Source organism: Lepisosteus oculatus, chromosome 10 (genome assembly GCF_040954835.1).
Source record: "Lepisosteus oculatus isolate fLepOcu1 chromosome 10, fLepOcu1.hap2, whole genome shotgun sequence".
Lineage (NCBI taxonomy): Eukaryota > Metazoa > Chordata > Actinopteri > Semionotiformes > Lepisosteidae > Lepisosteus > Lepisosteus oculatus.
The window spans coordinates 19,710,530-19,730,247 of NC_090705.1; the positions used below are offsets into that span (position 1 = coordinate 19,710,530).

At 38.1% G+C, this 19,718-nt stretch overlaps 1 protein-coding gene and 1 long non-coding RNA gene across 3 annotated transcripts; one reads left to right on the forward strand and one right to left on the reverse strand.

The window, feature by feature from the left end:
* Positions 1-349: 349 nt before the first annotated feature.
* LOC102695215 (deleted in malignant brain tumors 1 protein-like) lies at positions 350-18,682 on the reverse strand. 2 transcript variants are annotated; one of them, XM_015357124.2, is made up of 10 exons: positions 18,194-18,682; positions 14,638-14,958; positions 10,350-10,667; positions 8,201-8,524; positions 7,067-7,390; positions 4,583-4,906; positions 3,831-4,154; positions 2,657-2,938; positions 2,146-2,268; positions 350-1,519 (listed from the first exon to the last, which is right to left on the reverse strand). In XM_015357124.2, the coding sequence occupies exons 1-10, from the start codon at positions 18,312-18,314 to the stop codon at positions 1,425-1,427; spliced, it is 2,556 nt and encodes an 851-aa protein (XP_015212610.1). In that variant the 5' UTR covers positions 18,315-18,682; the 3' UTR covers positions 350-1,424. The 2 variants fall into 2 exon arrangements, with proteins under 2 accessions (XP_015212610.1, XP_015212609.1); XM_015357123.2 differs by having other exon boundaries at positions 350-1,522; positions 18,194-18,679.
* LOC107078580 (uncharacterized) lies at positions 15,575-17,876 on the forward strand. The gene is made up of 2 exons (XR_001479536.2): positions 15,575-16,327; positions 16,457-17,876. It is a non-coding gene; the product is annotated as an uncharacterized lncRNA (long non-coding RNA).
* Positions 18,683-19,718: the final 1,036 nt, after the last annotated feature.

A 19,718-nucleotide genomic window follows, 5' to 3' on the forward strand; every position in this document is an offset into this window, starting at 1 on the left:
TGCTTTTGGCTTTCTTAGTCACCTTCTGTTTGTAAAGGATACTTAAATGTATTTGATTATTCCAGATTATTTTGCCACTTATATTTACTAATTTACCCTCAGTTTCAACAATGACCCATTGTGCAACGAGAATCATTTCCATGAAATACTGCTCAAAGCTTTAAATGTGGTTTATAAGCCCATTGGCCAAATCCCAATTTGGAAATTAATCTAAGTGAGACGAAACCCACCTTCTTAGGCAGGTTAGAAATTTGGGCTAGAGCTAAATTGTTACTGCCCTTATTCATCTTGGGATATTGCATGAGTGTCCATAACATAAAAATAAAATGAGCACAATAGACAAGTGGGCCCACTTTGAAATATTTTAATATTTCACAAGACACAAGACTCTGGAGGGTGTCTATCCCCCTCTGGCTGGATGAGGCCTGTCACACTGTTCAGGAATAAATTCACAGAGAGGAGCTGAGGTCTGCGCTGAAAATTTTACAACAATGTGAATCATCAGCTGTGTGCAGAGAAGACAAAACGAATATGGAAGTACCCTAAATTGATTTACCAGGCCACGTGCACACCTTCCATAATTATCCAGCTGTCCTTATACAGAAAAGGCTTCTTTACACTTTGGCTTTATTGTCCAGGGCTCATTAAAATGGAGGAAATGGTGCTGCACATACTGTATGCAGAAGGCCAGATTCCATCGCAGAAACTCCATTTCTTCGACCAACCGGGCCAGAGATTAATCTGAAGGTGAGGATGGTACACAAGGTTTTACTGGGATTGGGTGCTTCAGTTCTCCAGCCTGGAGACAGGTGTCCTCTCCGCACAAGAGGTGTGTCCTTGCAGCCACAGTCTCAAACATTCGAACCCAACGCACAGCTTCCCACTTACTCACAGGTGCGAGGACGTTCTGAGGATTGCAGGTTTGGATGGCAGTGTTTCATCATGATGGAAGCCCAGTAGCATGAAAATCAAAATGGAACAAGAGGGGTTTGTGGCCTGAGGAGTCTCTTGCTACCCAGCTATTTGCAAATTCTTTCATTTTCACTGCATGCATTTTTTTCTCTGCATAGATCATATCTACCTGAGTAGAGTACAGCTGTCTTTGGCATTGCTAGCTGTGAACTTGCTGTTATAGGTCCTATATATTGTGTTAAAGCAACTGAAGGACTAAAATTCATTTTTTAGATTAAACACTAATGTCTAAATGTAGCACAGAAGCATTTTTTGTTGTGTACTAATTAAAATGATTAGGAAAAATAAAAACAGCCACTGTACAATAATACTTTAAAGATAAATGACAAAATAAGAGTTATAACAGTATTGTATATTCTAATATTGGCATTATATTTGGGGTACAGTTGAAGCAATAAAAAGCTCTCATTGAAACCAAGAGGCTGATATGCGTCTCGAAACCCATACAGTATTTAGCTTGAATTAAGCAAAACAGCCGTTGGTGAGGTGTCCTCTATTAGAGAAAGTTCTTGAGATTCACAGCTGTTGTCCTTTTCATCACTGGAGGCTGCTGTGGTAGAAAAAGAATGTGTGGTAACTTTGAAAAGATCATTCGATTATTTCAGCGTAAAATTATAGCAATTGTGAATCATTATGTACAAATTACTCTGAATGACTTCAATGAGCTCAGTTTCTGAATGCATTGTGTTTCTGCATCACTGTGTTTTGTATACTGTATGTACAGTTTTTCATTTAAACAGGACACTTTGCTTCAGTGCCTTTATGTTCATGGAACTGGAAATTGTTCAGTTCTAATGTACATATCTGAATGGACTGCGAGTCCAGTCCCCTGTACACTCTAGAAATATAGTGTATTTTGTATGTGAAGCATTATGTCTGTGTTCAACTTTTACACAGTAACATCTCTTTCATCTTTTACATCTTACAGTACATCTATGCTTATATGAGAAACATTCCTAAAATGCATACAATAGGATGTAGCATGAAGGACGTTGTGACAGTTTTGGATTGTTATACACAGTTTCCCCTTAAAAACTAACCTAGCACTGTTATCATTGCACTTACTTTAGTTTGATGTTCATCTTAGGATGGCTAAGAAATCTTTGCATTTCAAAGAATGAGGCAACTGCACCCCAAAAACTCCTAAACTGTCATTAAAGGACCCACATTTACCTCGTCGTCGTGCCCTGAGCTCTGTGAAAACGACAGCCCCGATAATCGCCCCGATCACAATCAGACCAATCACAATAAATGCTGTGTAGGTTTTAGTGGAGACGCAATTATTGTATGGAGCACCTGTATGGAGAAAAACAATATCAGTGAGCTAAAAACATTAATTAGATGGCGCAAGGACACACAAAAAACTAGATACTTCCCAAAAGGCACTGTATATTTGATCTATGACTGCTAATTTTATTTTTGCTGCGCTACTGCTGATTCTGTCACCACTGTTACTACTGTTGCTGCGTCTTTCTTATTCTTTTCTCCTTGGCTTAGTTTCCATTGCATGCAAAGCCAGAGGGACAGGGGTGTATATCAGCGTTAGTGCAATGCTAATGCGGTCTCCTCTCTCACTTCCTGAGGGTCAGCATTTTAGGAGCCACTGTTGAATGTCTTAACTGCAATAAGATAAAAGGTTACACGATTGAAGGACAATGACTCACACATGGTGATGAGGGTTTACCTTGAACGCTGAAAGATTTTGTCTCGCTGAACATAGCTGAGCCAAGTTGTCCAGATTCTGATATGTCATGCACACAGGTAAAGGACACTGGAGGAGCTTCATTGATAATGAACACGGATATGTTTTCTGCTTCATGGAAAGCATGCACAGTGTAGTTATTGTGGCCCACGACATTTAAATAAACAGTACTTCCTCTGATGTGCACATTGAAAGAACAGATCACAATGTATTTGCTACTGGCTTGAGGTTGTACAAAAACTTCAATGCCTGGACTCACAAGACCTGAAAAGAATAGTGACAAGAGGATATAAAAAAAATGTAAGTCTTAAGAAAATAAAGTGTACATAAAATGGCAATTAATCAAAGAAAATACAGGTGTAGATTTAGGATTGTTTTGCAGAAATTCAAATGATGAAACAAATGGCTTCTATTATTGTACAGACTAGTGACATGCAAGTGTAAAAAGACTCATTTGTTTCTAAACAGCCAGCAAATGTATTTAAACAGCTGCAAATAAATTTCTTAATTATTTTAGCTTTTTAATTGGTTCAGACCTTTCTCCTAACACATATCAGTCTCACAACCTGTGCTTGTAATTTCATAAAAGTCATGAAAGTTCTTTTGGACTGATGTCTTGGGATTGTCATGGCCAATCAGGAACTTGAGCTACATACTTCTGAATATGTTGAAGACTCCATGGTATTACTCTTAGGAGTGAGAAAGCCAACCAAACCACCTTTCTAGACAACATTTCTGTACAAAATGATTGTGTTCTCTTACTGATAGTGGAAAATAAGATAGGGATTTTAACTTTGGTAATTAGTAATGTATTACACCACTTTTTCCGTCTACATTTTTTACCAAACCAAATGTTGTTTGCACATAACCACATCTAAAAAATAGTGTCATTGATTCGATTGAGCACACTGACCACAGGGGAGACCTCTCTTTTTTTCTTTCGTAACAGATTATTCCTTTCCCATCTTTCTGGTCCTGTATGGAAATCAAGACCTTGGCCAATAGCAAAACTGTTTGTCAATACCGGGAAGCTAATGCATTGTTTTCCATTGGAAGACTGCAACTTGAAAATGTGCATATTTTCTCATGGAAGCCATGGTTGTGTCAAGCCTTAGTGTTAAAATAGAATTATGTAAACAGCAATAATTGGTCTTACCTGAGCAATCGACAGCTGCATCCTCGGAGTGATAGCAGCCTTGATATTCCATGTATTGTATTCCACAGCTCTGCAGCAAGGACTCGTTCCCACTACAGTGATTCAGTAGCATAATGGGTCCACTTCCCTCTCCAAAGTGTGCACTGTGTATGGCGATGGCTGACCCACCCACTCCACAGCCCATCTGTCTGCACACCACCTCAGCAGCAGCCTTATCCCAATTGTCATCACACACTGTCCCCCACTTGTTGCTGAGAAACACCTCCAAACGTCCAGAGCAGTTGTTGTGTCCATTCACCAGTCTGATAGGCATGTTCTCTATGCCTTCGCACAAGATTAGAGTAGATAATGATAAAGAACAAAAAAACATGCTAGACGAGCCAAATGTCTTTCTCTCCTTTGTACCTGTTCTTAGATAATGAACCATAAACCAAGAATGCTTTACAGGATCTACACGTTAAGTCCAAGCTTCACTTCATTAGCTAGATGTTAAGATTTAACCTACAGCTTTGGGGTGTCTTCACAGAACTATTACTTTTCTTGCACAGTCTTTAAAAATGTGAAAATTAGAACTCTGTAGAATTTAACACTGGCATTTAAAACCTGCTGTTTGCGAACTTTTGGCAACAAAGCCGAAATCGCAATTCCTTTTGCTTACAGCCCCCTTAATAAGGCCCCCTTAATAATTTTGTAGTCCAACCAGAAGGTAGCACAGCTTCAAAACGCTTTGAAGAATTGGAAATGGTTCTTACCCACACAATCAACTCCTGCGTCTTCCGTGTGACCGCAGCTAGAATATCCCCTGTCTCGCAGTCCACAGCTCAGCAAAGACGGCTCATCCCCATTGCAGTGGCCATGCACATAGCTCGTTCCAGTTCCTTCTCCAAAGTGTGCGTTGTGCACGGCCACTGCAGACACGCGATCCCCACACCCCACCTCTCTGCACACCACTCGAGCAGCTTCGCTGTTCCAGTTACGGTCACACACAGTCCCCCACTGGCCCTTGTGGAAGACCTCCACTCTCCCAGAGCAGTTGTTGTGTCCATTGACCAGTTTGACTCTTATGTTCTCTGTGCCTGCATTCAACAGAAAGTAGTTAATGAAATTATTGAAACAAATTATTGTTTGCTTATCATGATTTCAGCTCATCTAATCCCGTAGTTAATCTCATTGCACTTACAGTGCCTTGCAAACTATCAAGCCTTCATCCTGTATATTTATATTAAAGTCCATTTTAGTTTTGGATTTATTTTTGCTGAGAGGTGACTTCTTAAAAATGTTCAAGTGAAGAATTCAAACTTTGATTAAAAACATTAAAAATACCTATACATAATTTGTACTGTAATTCAGCAAAATGGGACATAATTGGAAGGGGGTGACTAGTTTTGCAAGGTACATTCTGTACCATAAATATATACATTTCATATTATGTGCAGGAATATTTTTTGAAAAACGTTAACATTAACATTTTTTTCACATTAACAAAATGAGAACATGAGCACAGTTACAAACGAGAGGAGGTCAGTCAAGCCATCGGTTCAGTTTTGGTAGCTAGTAATTACTGTTATTAATCCAAGGATCTTGTCCAGCTGTTTCCTGAAAGACACCAGAGTATCAACTGAGCAACATGACTGGGTAGCATCTTCCAGACTCCCATAGCCTTTTGGGTAAGGAAGTACAGTAACTCCTGTTCTTCTGGTTCCCATGTCTTTCATTGTTCATGCCTTTGAAGATTGTCAATACTTGTACCAGATCCCCTTGCTATCTTCTCTGCTCCAGACTAAAAAGGGTCAGTTTGTTCAGCCTGTCATCATATGACATTCCTTTAAGCCCCACAATTTCTTCTGGATTCTCTTCTCTGGACTGATTCTTCACTTGTCTACATAAAACAGCATCTGCCAGGTGTTCACCCAATCTTGAATTTTAATCTATAGTATTTTTTTAAAATCTCATTTGCTGCTTTTGTAATATTTGCTAATCCTCCTACTTTGAGGTTGTCTGCAAACCTGTCTAGTCTGCTAATTATACAAAAATCTAGTTCACTGATATATATTAGGAAGAAGCCCTAGTACAGAAACATTTTAAGGCACTTTTATTTTGATTTGTTTTATTCAATGCAATATTGATGTGCTCAATAACAAATATATATAGAAATATATATTTCTGTCATCTTTATGTCTAAAGTAAGAAGGCCCAGAACCAAAATGTAATTGTCCCTGAGCAACTTACATCGACTGGTTCCACTTTCTTCTGTCCTCAGCACAGAAATGTATTGTGATATCCTTCTATAGTTTGAAATGCATTAGAATTTTAGAAATGAACATTTTAAACTACAGAGTGGCTTACTATTCAGAGGACTTTTCCCCCTCGATTTTCCAGCAGAAAATCTGTAGATAACATTGTCAAAGTCAACAGATCCAGCTTCCTGTGAGCCTACTGAAAGAAGAGCCAAGGTATCCGGTCTTTCCTGCGTCCTTCCTGAAGCCCTCAGCACAGGAAGAATGAACTGTGGGTGCAGTGCTGTGGCAGGGTTTGAGATTGCCGGGCACACTGATCGGGAAACTGCTGGTTCTCCAAAGGTTTCCACCTTAGTCAGGTTCTGAGCTAATGAAACTCCTCAGTAATATCTATCAGCAATCCATAACTGGGTTTCTTCTTTTCTGGTTGAATTGGTACTGTTTTAAGAAAAGACCTGAAGAAACACCTGCTTAGGCACACTCTTGGGAAGGAAGTTAAGCTGTATATCAATTGTTTCGTTGTAAAAAAAAGCCTTGGCTAATTTTGGTCTGAGAATTCTTTATTTTTTCATGCACTCTGTAACTGGGGTACTGCTGGGATTTCTAGAAGTTTAGAAACAATGCACCTTCAGTTTCAGACTTTGTAAATTGGAGTCAGAGGGCAAGTGCTCCTGCAAATCTATAATCACAGATTAACCACAGAAATGGTGGATTTTTGGATTATAAAAAGCAATGCAATCTCAGTTGTTTTCAGAAATCAGAGTTTTCCTCGGCAGCCCACTAAGGGAGACCAGTTGTTAAGTTAGGGTTGGGGACAGTGAAGATTTTTTTGACACAAATCAATAATAATTACAAAAACCAATCAGGAAAAATACTGACAAAGTTAAATGGGACCTTTTTCTACGTAACTGTCTAAAAGAAATGAAAACTGAAGATAATTTACCAATAGTATTTCTGCATTGTAAAAGTAATCCACAGTAAAAAAAAAAAAGGTCCTACCTGAGCAATCAACTGACGCATCATCTGAGTGATCACAGCCAAAGTACCTCACAGTCCGCAGTCCACATTGCAGCAGAGAGGTTTCGTCTCCGGTGCAGTGACCTTGTACAAAGACCGGGCCACTTCCTTCTCCATAGTAGGCTCCGTGCAGAGGGATAAGATTCTCCGCCTCCCCACAGCCCACCTCCCTGCACAACACCTGGGCTCCATTGGTATCCCAGCTATGACCACATACTGTCCCCCACTGGTTGCCATGGAACACCTCCACCCTCCCAGAGCAGTTATTGGATCCGTTGACCAGCCTGACTTTTAAGGTATCGATGCCTTGAAAGGAGAGAACGTAGACAACGTTCTGCTTAGTTTCACTTCTTCCTCAGAGATACTTCAGCAAGTGAAACAATAACTCTGACCACCAGCATGTTTGCATTAAAAGACCTCAGTGTTTTCTCTGGACAATGCCTTTGTGTATCATTTTCTGATCTTATCCTAAGGATTTGTCCTTGGATAGTCTATCTGATTTGATTTTCTTATTTTTGCAGGAAGGGGGGAATACCACAGACAAATGCTTCTGGCAAATCTAGATTTGCCAAAATTCGCACATTTTCCTTTCCCTCTATTATTTAATTGATGAGATTGTTTAAATACATTAAACCTTAGCTAGAAGCTTGAGTTTTAATTGCATCAATTCAACTGAGGGGCCTGTAAGTGTTTGCTGTATTTACAATTCATTAGTAGTACCGTACATATATTATTTTTAAGGTAAATCTGCAGACGAAAACATGAGGTTAGCTGATAAGACTCAGACTACACTAATCAAATGTATCATGGACAGTAATTGCTTCCTTTATTTTGGTTACCAATAATCAAATGTCCAAGGTGACTACATGATAACAGTACAAAATAGCATTAATGACCTTGCGGGGTTCATTAATCATTGCTGTCCACCCATACCAGTGTGTTGAAAAACAAAAGATATTCTTTAAGCAACACAGCACAATTGAAGAGATGTCACGCAGCAACTTAATATATTTTCTTGAGTGGAAAGAGGCAAGTTTTGTAATAAAGACTATTGAAGAAATATTCTAGAATTGGGAAAATGGGATCAAAACTCATTTTAAGAAAGTCATTTCATACCCGAGCAGAAGACTCCTGCGTCCTCCGTATGTTGACACCCGTAGTGTCCCATTCCATGAAGTCCACACTCGTACAAGGAGGACTCGTCCCCACTGCAGAACTCAGTCATAATAATGGGGCCACTTCCTTGGCCGAAGTGTGCTCCATATACTGCAACGGCAGAGCCGTTTCCCGCACAGCCTGCTTCCCTGCATGCTACCTGAGCAGTTGTTGAGCCCCAGGAATGGTCACACAAAGTCCCCCACTGGCCTCTGTGGAAGATCTCCACTCTCCCAGAGCAGTTATTCGATCCGTTGACCAGCCTGACTTTGATGGTCTCTAAGCCTTCACACAAGAGCAAATGTACAATGAAAGAGCACTTTCGATGAGTGTTTTGTACTGGTTGGTCTTAAGACCCATAATTTTGACGTTGCTTATATTCAAGTATTGGCTGTAACATCAATGCAATTTGAATCCTGAGCACTTAAAAGCCTAACAAAAAGTACAGTTGCACAGAAGCAACACATAACAGAAAAAAAGAAAGGAAAAGTAGGAAAGAAAAGTGCAGCAAACTGACAAAGATCAAGAGTAAATCTAAATCATAGATGAAAAGCTTTAGTGTAGCACTAGATTATTAAGCAAGTTTTCATTATTTGATAATGATTTATTTTCTTAGGATTATTTGTTACACAATGATTCTGATTTGATTGCACCGCATATTATTAATGTATACCTTATTATACATTATTTAATTACATTATGTATAAATGTAATTAATGTATACATTATTCATTTTTTAAATATTTCTAATGTCGTTATGTTGTTAAATGTACGGCAGAAATGTTAAATTAAAGCTACACAGAGAGTAATAATATATACTCTCTGACTACCTAGAAAGAATAATCTAATTTAACACCGCCTCCTTCCAGATTTGCAAGTCACGACTGAAATAACTCACTATGAAGACTCTTTATCAAACAAATGAACAACAGCTTGAGAGAACGCTTTAGATCACTGAGAAATACATACTGTACCTGGCGCCCACCTTGAACTAAAGCAAAACCTAAAGCTGAAGCCTCAGGTCTGGACAGTTGCTGGAGTCTTGTGGTCATGAGGTAAGATAAGGCCTGAATGTGTTGTTTACATCTCTCCAGCTTGATTCCATTGTACATGTTAACTCCTTTTGTTTTAAAGAGGTGACACAGTGGCAGGGACGTCAACTCTGCTGCCTCACAGATCATGGGTTCTGGGCTTGATTCTAGTCTGCTGCACCTACTGTATTGTGTGCTCTCCCCATTCTTGTGTGAGTTTCCTGTGGGTGCTGATGTGCTAGTTAAGATAATTGGTGTCTCTATATTGTCCCTCTATGCTTGTGCTTGTGTGGGTATGTGTGTGCATTGCAGTGCACTGATGGATTGAGGTTCCATCATGTGTAGTCCTGTCTTGCTTCCTATACAGTACATCCAGGACAGGATGTGGGTTGCCAGTACAAGTATTAAGTGGCCTTTTTATGATGGATGAATGGTGTGCTTATACACACTGCGAAAGATACAAGGATCCAATTAATTTCCAAAACATTCCAATAATTGTTACCGGCAAAGCAAGATGAAAGAGGCCTCACGTTACATATTTCCAAATTCATACTACCTGTTTGGAGCAAACTATGGACTCAGTTGGTGAGTCACTTTGAAATCCTATGCCACCCAGTAGATATATTTGTAATCAGCTGTAGTCCATCCATCCAGTTCTAGCAAATCTCGCTCTCCTTTTCATGATGCGGAGACTCCAAGCTGTGTCTTCTGAAGCTGGAGCTATAATTTTCTAAACATTTTATCCAAGGGTCATGTGGGAGCCGGAGCCTATCCCAAGCAAGCAATAGGCGCAAGGCAGGAAACACCCTGGATGGTCCATTGCAGGGCACACACACACTCAGATATGCACGCACACAGCAGAGCCAATTTTGCCAAAAGCCATTTCACCTACCAGTATGTCTTTGGACTATGGAAAGAAAACAAAGCACCTGGATGAAACCCATGTGAACATGCAGACAGCACCCCAGGGCTCCAGCACTGAGAGGCAATAACACTACCCACTGTGTCTACGAATATCAATAGAATAACAACCAAGTTTGTATATCTAGCTATTTCAATGAAAAGCGGAGCAGTCCTACCTATACAATCGACTCCTACGTCCTCTGAGTGGTCACAGTGAAAACGTCTCATTGCCCCACAGCTGAGTAGCGAGGACTCGTTCCCACTGCAGCCTCCATACATGTGAATGACACCGCTCCCTTTTCCATAGTAGGAGCCATGTACTGCGACAGAAGACCCGTTGCCTTCACAGCCCACCTCTCTGCAGACGACTTCGGCATCAGCCTTTCCCCAGTGATCATCACACACTGTCCCCCACTGGCCCCTTTGATAGACCTCCACCCTCCCAGAGCAGTTATTGTTTCCATTGACCAGCCTGATTCTGGGGATCTCTGGGCCTGCAGGCGAGAGGGAGAAATGAATGAAGCCTCGGGCGTGTTCGTATTTATCGGCTTACCACCCAGTTCAACGTCATGAAAATGAAAAACGAATGGATTTTGGCAGGTACGAAAACAGAGGAAAACTTGAAGAAACTGAATGTTCCAATATTGTGCCATTAAAATTTTAGCTCCATTACACGATACTATATTATGTACTGCAGAGAAAATGAAATACAACAAATGAAAAAAAATACTTCTTTGGTTTTACAAAGAAGTGAGCACCATAGGTTTGGAAGTGTGTAATGCTCACTAACACTGTGCTCTCCTTCACATATATAAACTGTGGCTAAGGATCTGCACCTTTGGCTGGAAGGTTGTCGGTCCATAATCCGCAGCAGAGGAATCCTACTCCGTTTGGCCCCTGAGCAAGGCCCTTAACCCTAACTGCTCCAGGGGCACCGTAAAAATGGCCGACCCTGCGCTCTGACCCCAAGCTTCTCTCTCCCTGTCTGTGTGTCTCATGGAGAGCAAGCTGGGGTCTGCAAAAAGACAAATTCTTAATACAAGGAATTGTATATGGGTAATAAAGTGATGTTATGTTATACTGTAAGTGCTCCTTTAGATTCTTTTCCAAAAAGAGGATTTGATGATTACCTAATGTAACGATATCCTTCTGTTGTTAAAGTCAATGCAACTTTGCATATTATTGTATATGTAATGCAAGATATTAATATAGTAGGAAATATCATTAGCAAATTAACTACTGTGTTGAAACGCAATATTATCTCACGTTGACAATATTTGTTTTCTCTGTGGCGCTACTTAGCTCCTGTAGCATTGACTGAGCAGTACCAGGGTACTCTGAAAACAAGCTCGTATCATCCCATTACCTCATTCATGTTTGAACCTGGACTTTTTGCTATCTTCTACTGTTTTCTTCCAAGGATATTAGTGCTTTTGTGCTACTAATTTGTATACATCTGACTTAAATTTTAAGGAATCGTGAGGGTCTTGAGCTGTTTTGACGTAAGGTGAAATTTTCAATTTCTTGTGTTTGTGTACAGTACATTTTAATTTCTTCTTGGGGTTCTTTGTTTTCAACCTTAGAGTGTCCCCATGTCTAGGTATTAGTGAATTGTTTGTGAATGTCTTAACCACCTTCTCTCAATAATTATCTGGGGATTATTTGCAAATCAATTGGTTATAATTATTAATATTTCAGTAAGTCTGTTGATTACCCAAACACTTTTGTCAAAGTATGATAGTATGTTAGCTTTTACTTGTTCCATTGACCCATTAAGTATGATAACACAAATCTTCTATCTCGCAAAAAAATAATGATCTTAATATCAAATACAAACAATTCAGTAGTTTGGCCACATCTTAAAAAAATGAGCCATTGAGATGAAATGTGTTATTGGACTGTGTGGGACAATGCCTTGCTGAGGGAACGGCAGCCTTATCGCAAGGATGGGGCTGACCGAACCCCCCCTCACTCTCACAAGGAATGAACCAGGGGGCTGCTGCAAGGGTGAAGATGGGAATAGTGCGAGATGTGCAAAGGGAAACTCTTAAGTCGAGACAAATATACATAGGAGAGCAGAAGTGGACAAGATGAGGTTCTGACCTTTCTCCTGTTAGTCTGTTAAAAAAAAACCCTTATGTATTGGCACCTTTTTCACAAAACTAAACTAACATATCCACTATGGATATTTCAATTTCAGTATATGTGATATTTTAAGGAATTTTAAGTATTTTAAGGAATAAGACAGGAAAAAGGAATTTATTGAGATTAGGCATAAGATAAGGAAATGAATGTAGGACCCCCATACAAAGGGAGGAGCTAACCAAGGGGTAACTGCACAGATGGTGATGGGGTGGAGGGAATAATAAAGCAAGGAAGGGAGATGTTCACAGTGTCATTGTTCACAGGAAGGCTATGAATTAGTGTAGCAGAAGTAAAAGAGAATTTGGCTGTCATCTATCCTCCCAAACGTTTGTTGAAAACTCTGTATAATGATTATTTTGGAATGATTACACTTCTTAAGTACTTAAACAGCCTTAGGAAGCTAGATGCCAGAGGTAGTAATGACTTCTAGTGTGATGCAACTGGATTTATGAAGCACTCTATAACAAAGGAAATGGCCACAGTGCAGGGTCAAAGAAATCATGCCACTGAGAGATAACCAAGAAGTGCACATTCAGCTGAAAAGCTTGAAACAAGTACAGTAGGTGCAAAAATAACAATATGGTAAGGGTAAGCAGGATGTTTGCTTAAGCCATTAAATCCATCCACGATCTAACTGAGGACTTAAGAGATTATTAAAAATCAATGGGTTTAACAGCTGAACATTTGTAAGCATACAGTATACAGTAGTTCTCACTGTGAAACTTATCATCTAATGGCATAACCTTTTAGCTGTCGGTCAGTCAAAGATTTGTATTTCACAGTCAGTCATGATTCCTGCTGACAATGTTGCTGTTGTAGATGTCACTCAATTTTGGACATTTATTAATTTATTACACTAAATCTATACCTCAATAATAACGATCATTTAGATTTTACACTATTCACCATGAGTGAATATCATACAGTATATAGCAGATACTGTAGTTCCCAAACATAGTTATTCATGTAGTTTATACTGTATCTAGGCTTAAATTAATTCTTATTTGTGTTTTGTATATCTTGAATATAGCAGTACCTGGATTTAAATTCTGTTGTTCAATTACATACATGTTCTATTTCAGAATTCACAGCACAGCCAAAAATGAAAATATAAAAAAATCTGTGCTGGTAGACAATTATTTTAATTAGAAATTCACAGGTGAATGATGGAAGCAGAAAAAAAACACTGCTCTTTCTGTAGGACAGCCATTTGACTTATTCTTTCATATAAGAGTGTACAGAACAACCTATTAAAAGTATGTGCCACGGTGCTGTTGTGTGATTAGAAGTCTATATTACTAGTCCACAGTAATTACAAGAGTGTTCTATATATAGTGTCTGAGAGTCCTTCTCTTTTTTGTAACTTTATTGAGACTACTCTCTCAGTTTTCATTGGAAACTGTTTATTTTCATGAAACAATGGAGTAAGTTGAGATTTCCTGTTCAGATTTCAGCGTGATTTTCAATCACCCCCCTGAACATGACTGCTAATACGAGTGTTTGTGAAATGTCTCAGGCAAACAGTGGAAGTACTGGCTGCCAGGAAACTACAATTTTGTGCTGAGAGATCAAAACTTACACTTGAAGAGGAAACTCATAGAAAATTACTTCATGTTGAGTGGAACTGTAGCTTGTGTAATTATCATGCACATTTCCGTTCATATGTTTAACCTAGCAAAAGCTGAGAGAGTTCATCCCATGTTTTACAGAAAGTGCTTTGTGCAGCTCTCACAAAATTGATCCAAGAATAGCTAACATTCTGGGAAGGGAAAAGAAGATAAGGCGACTTATAACTGGTTTATTCTTTAGATGGTATTAAAGAAGGCTTAAAATTTAAAGTTTTTGAAGTGACATCAGTCACTAATTTACATTTGAAAATATACGTCTGCATACTTTAGAAGTCACTCTCTAGAGTTAATAACTATGGACGATTAGTGAGGCTTCATTCAAAAGCACAGCGTTTACATAATGATTTGTAATGACCTACTCTGCAGTCCTGTTTTCTTTTCTATCACTATAGGCATTGCCACATGAGTTTCTCAACTCTCTTGTCTCAGTTTTTAAACTGGCTGCACTGAAGCACATGGAACAAAAAGTTGTGTTTTCTGGAACCCATGCTGGTCTTTTCCATAAGCAAACAGTCTTGTTCAGGCTTTCGTCTCCTGTTAGAATTCCAGTGAGCCCCAGATTTTATCCAACCGTGTCTGTGAGTTTGCAAAGCTGGCCATCTAACGGGGCAGTTGCAACTGTTTGTCGCATGTACAGTATATGGACTTGCCACGTTGTCAGAAGAAAAACAAGGAATACAAATGGTCCTACCTGAACAATCGACCCCTGCATCCTCCGAGTGATCACATTTTTGATTTTTTGTTTCACCAGTCTTGCAGTTCAGCAGTGAGGACTCAGTCCCAGTGCATTTGACATCATCCAGGATAACAGGGCCATGTCCTTCTCCATAGTAGGCGCCATGTAGGGGAACAATTAGTGAATGCTGTCCACAGCCCACCTCTCTGCACAGTACCTGGGCCGCATTGATGTCCCAGTTGTCATCACACACTGTCCCCCACTGACCATTGCGGAAGACCTCCACCCTCCCAGAGCAGTTATTGTGTCCATTGACCAGTCGGACATTGATGGCTTCTGGATGAAGACAAAAGAAAGGTCATTAAAACAAGCCTGTGCAGTGATGTAGTGAGACTATGACGCACATTCCATGCAAGTCTGACCTGAACCAAGCTGTCGAGATTTTCCTTCTGTTGACTTGCCTTTTATTTGTTTATTTTTAAGAAACATTATTAAGTTCGTTTAACATTTTAACATTTATTGAGCACATACAACAGACAGTATTGTGCTACCCAGTGGAATACCCAAGTAAAATGGCAATTTGTACAGGTACAGTACGTTAAATCCAAAAGGTTTCAACTTGTGCTGGGGAGATATCCCTCACTAACTGTTTTACTGGAGAATTCTTTGTGATTGAATAAATTCTATCTCGACAATTTACCATTTGATGGAGAAATTGTGTTAATAACCTAATAGCGTTTTTGATCATCTTTTTTCAACTCGGAAGATATAATAGAGTGCAAGATTTATAACTGACAATACCAGGATAAAATAATTATATTTTTTATAACTATCATTATAAAAGATAATATTAGGTATTAGGTTAATGATGGGGCAGGATTGCACACAAAAGTAAACGTGGAAGCACGGTCAGTCCAAGTCCGCATAATAACCTGATCACACGCTGCTCATTTCCTGAGCTCCTGTACTTTGTGTTCCTTTATAAAGTTGCACTGACCCGTTTATGACACCGCTGGGAAATACATTCTTTGTTCAACAAAAACAAAACGAATCTTCAACCCCTCCGTAGAAGACTTAACATTTCCATGTGCAGTAATGTCAGATATAATTAAAAAAAAACTGGAGAGAACTCAAGATATTTGGATGCAGAGGCACAATAGATTTTTAGACGCAATCGTTTTCGCTTTTGTTTAATTGATTTCAATTTTCCCGATTTCACAGACAACCGATTACGACGGGGAATGCTACGTGTTTTTAACGCAGCAATGAACGTTTTACCTCAAAATTAAGCCTCTGTTTTATCCTGTTGATAATTCAAAACATCAATGGTCGGGTAAACCAGGACTTGTAATGTTAAGGATGGACAGTCTTTTGAATGTTTCTACTAGATGCTTTTAAAAAAACGAAGCACAATTCGTTTTACCACCGATTACATGATACAATTCTGTTAACTGAATCACAGATTTTGGAATACATTTATTTCCTTCGTCTTTTCAATTAGGTTGTCCATCACGGTTAACTGCAATTATAAGTGAAAATAGTTTTGGAAAAATGGAATTGACCCAAACTATAGATGTATTATACCCAAACTATGGTCTACTGCTAGTTCCTGCAATGGGATTAATGTTTTGTTTTGTTTTTTCTTTTTATGCAGACAGGCAAAAGAGGATGAGAGAAAAGAGGCAGAAATTGAGTGCAATTGTTGGTAAGAAAACGGTTTCATATTATATAGTGCTTGGCACCCCCAAAGGATTCCAAAGCATTTCACAATTTGTGGAATGCCTAGCAGTTTACTCTAGTAATAAGAAGTTTACTCCCCACTTTATTTTAACAGATGAATCTAAGTGGAAATTCCCTGGAACCTAAAAGAGGAGATATTGGGAAGACTACATACTGTATGGAAAAATCAAGCCCTGTTACTATCTGAGGAAGATGAAACAGGAAATCATACCTGCAGCTGAAGTAAATGATGAAGGAAATGATGTACTGTAATTCAGAGCACCAGAATTGTATCCAGACACTTTAGTTTTTGTTTTGCTTTAATTTCGCAATAGTTTTGATATTCATTTTCCATTGGTGGTTTGTTTTATGCAACATACATTCTGATTTTTTCAGAAAACAATGAGATTAGACAAGGTAGGTGACTTTTTATTAAAGTTTAACCCATTGATTTTTGGCATTTTTGCCATTTAAATTAAAAGTTGTACTGCTTTGAGTAGTAGGAAGTACATTGATGAATATATTTCTGAATTAATTTAATGAATTAATCAGTCTTTGTTTTGTGTAACTTTGTTACAGTGAACAATGTTTGGAAGATCCAATTGTATACCAAAGGAATTAATCTAATAATTCTAAAAAAAACATGTTCATTGTGGTCAACTAATGTAATGTAATTTTTAATTTAAAAGTCTTTTTGCACTTACTGTATTGATGTCAATATTGTATGAAACTTTCTAATAATAGAATAGAAATCATTTAGGTCTTGATATGATACACAGTCTTTTAATTATAAGTGATTTAAACCCTTCTCAGGATAATGTGTGTGTGTTGACACTGTGTGTCTGTGAGTGTGTGTGTGTGTTGAGCCTCTTAGTTATTTACTTCTCTCAGTCTGCTCTGTATACACTATATGCTCTACTGTTTTTATTTAATGTTTCATCTACTGTTAGTGCTGACTGTTTTAAGAAACATTTTGTAATGTAATCTTAATGTATTCTGATATGCATTTCAAGATAATTTGCAAAAAACATGCAATACCAGTGATTTCTTCAATCTTCTCTTTTAAAGCAAATATAAGTCAGTTTTTGGAAGTGAATAAGTATACTGTCAGACTAAAAGCAAACTATAAACAGATCTGACATATTAAAGCATCTGTCCTTAATTAAGCAAATTTTAGATGAGTGGAAAGTTGTACATTCTCTCGTGTATCAAAATACAAAGCAACAAACTATGATTAAAATGATTATGCAGCTTGTTATCAAAAAGCAATAATGTTTAAACAATTAAATTAGATACCATTTATGTTATGTTGGTCTAATGTTTTTTGTACTTTATCTGCAATCAGTTTCATTTTGTCTGTGCATGTAAGCCTGTTTATTTTTAAAGTTCATTTCTAAAGTTCACTAAAGGTTCACTAAAACACCATACTGTATGTGCTATGTGCTAAACTGTATATGATTTTTGAATGCGTGTGATATAATAAATCTGCTGTCACAGAATTATTTAAATAAAATAACAAGACTTCTGGAGTATAAGAGTATAATATTACTCATAAAATGTATCTTACATTATATTATACCTAGTATTTTAAAATATATTTTGTATATGTTGGAAAATATATTGCAATATATAAAAATTTAATTTACATATTTAAAATATATCTTAGCATACTTTTGGATATTATAATATATTTATCCTTAAAGTATATTATAACATTTTAAAATCTATTCATATTAGTAGTAATATATTTAACAAATATATATTTTACATATATTTCAGTTCCGTAAGGGTTGTTAAACCCGTGGCTTGGTACTTGCTTAGAAATGCAGAGAATTAAAGGTGCAATACTCACCTCCATGTGGAAGAAGGTACAGAACCCCCAAAATCAGCAGCAAACTCATTCTTTTTAAATTTCTAGCATACAATTCCTCTTTCCCATGAAACTGTTGAATTTGTGAAGTGAAATACTGCATTGTTTTAGAACAACAAAATCAAGATAGAAGTATCCAATATAATCATATAGCTTGCTGGGTTCTTCTGCGAAAAACAAGTGTATTTGACAAGCGATTATCTGATGTGCTTCAAGTGCTTGTGCTTTCACAAAAGAAGATGTGTGATGATTGCTGCCTTCCTTTTAAATAAACAGGAAAAAAAGTAGTAGAAATATCCTGTTAGTATTAACCATTCCATGCATGAATCATCATCCTCGGATATTAACTGGAGGAGCCTTTTTCACATTTGTATTAGTCATGAAGCACACGACTTCAGCAATCTATGGCAAACACACCGTCTCTGTTCTTTGGAAACTGTTGGAGTGTGTCTCAATGAGGCGACAAGATTCCCCTTTGCAATGCATGTGTTTGTACCCCCTCTCCACGGATTTAGCCACCTGAAATGAAAACATCACCATTCCATGTAGCCTTCGAACGCACACAGCCGTCCGCCTCAAAGTAACAGCTGCACATTCAGAAGTCTGTGTCAAGGTCCTGCAGCCAAGACCTGTCTACCTGCTGCACTGCGTTAATGGCTGCAGAACATGGACAGGTGTCTCTTCAAGGACATGAGGAGATGTGTATTGTTACAGTAGGTGCCAGGCCAGGTGTTGTCAGGTGTGCCATGGCATAAACACAGGGAGCGGCTGATAGTGTGTGCCCAGCAGCCCGTCTTCATGGCTACATGTCAAATATTTCTTGGCTGCTGAGGTTGTCTCCCTTAAATTATACTGTACTGTCAATGCCAAACATTCTCATCTGTGGACATTGAGATCTCTGATTGTTTTAAAAGTCCATCCGGATGTTAATAGAACAAATAGTACCAAATCCTTCCTTTTAGGACTAAACTACAGGACCATCTTTATGGCAAAAAGATTCTAAGGGATTCTAAGTGATAGTCAGAAATGCTTTAGAGAAATATATATTTCCAAAGAAATAACATGATCTCTCAAGTGCCATAGATTGCCTGGTACTATATATTTATATAAATGAAATAAAGATCAAACAATGTAACTCACACTTTGTGCCCTTTTGTGTAATGACTATCTTGGATTATGTGTAGTTTCTTTTCTATAACATTTTCATTATACCTCATGAAAGAACATATCCTTCATGCACTGTTAATCGTATCGTTGCACTCTGAACATTACTTAACCAAAATTGTGGGGCAGCACGGTGACTCACATGTACTTTATAAAAGGAATGTAAAGTTCCCTGTAAGCATTTTAAAAAATGATTAAAAACAGCATCAATGTAAGGAAATGGAGTATAATTAATTGCAAGGGATGTTAAAGTGATTATAAGAGAGATAATAATAATAATAATAATAATAATAATAATAATTGCTTACACTTATATAGCACTTTTCTGGACATTCCACTCAAA

Coding starts and splice junctions, on each gene's coding strand:
- LOC102695215 (XM_015357123.2), bottom strand. CDS start 18,314: ATGCAGTATTTCACTTCACAAATTCAACAGTTTCATGGGAAAGAGGAA. Junction 14,959..18,193: donor GTACCTTCTTCCACATGGAG/GTGAGTATTGCA, acceptor GTCTTCATCCAG/AAGCCATCAATGTCCGACTG. Junction 4,907..7,066: donor TGCGTCAGTTGATTGCTCAG/GTAGGACCTTTT, acceptor TGTTGAATGCAG/GCACAGAGAACATAAGAGTC.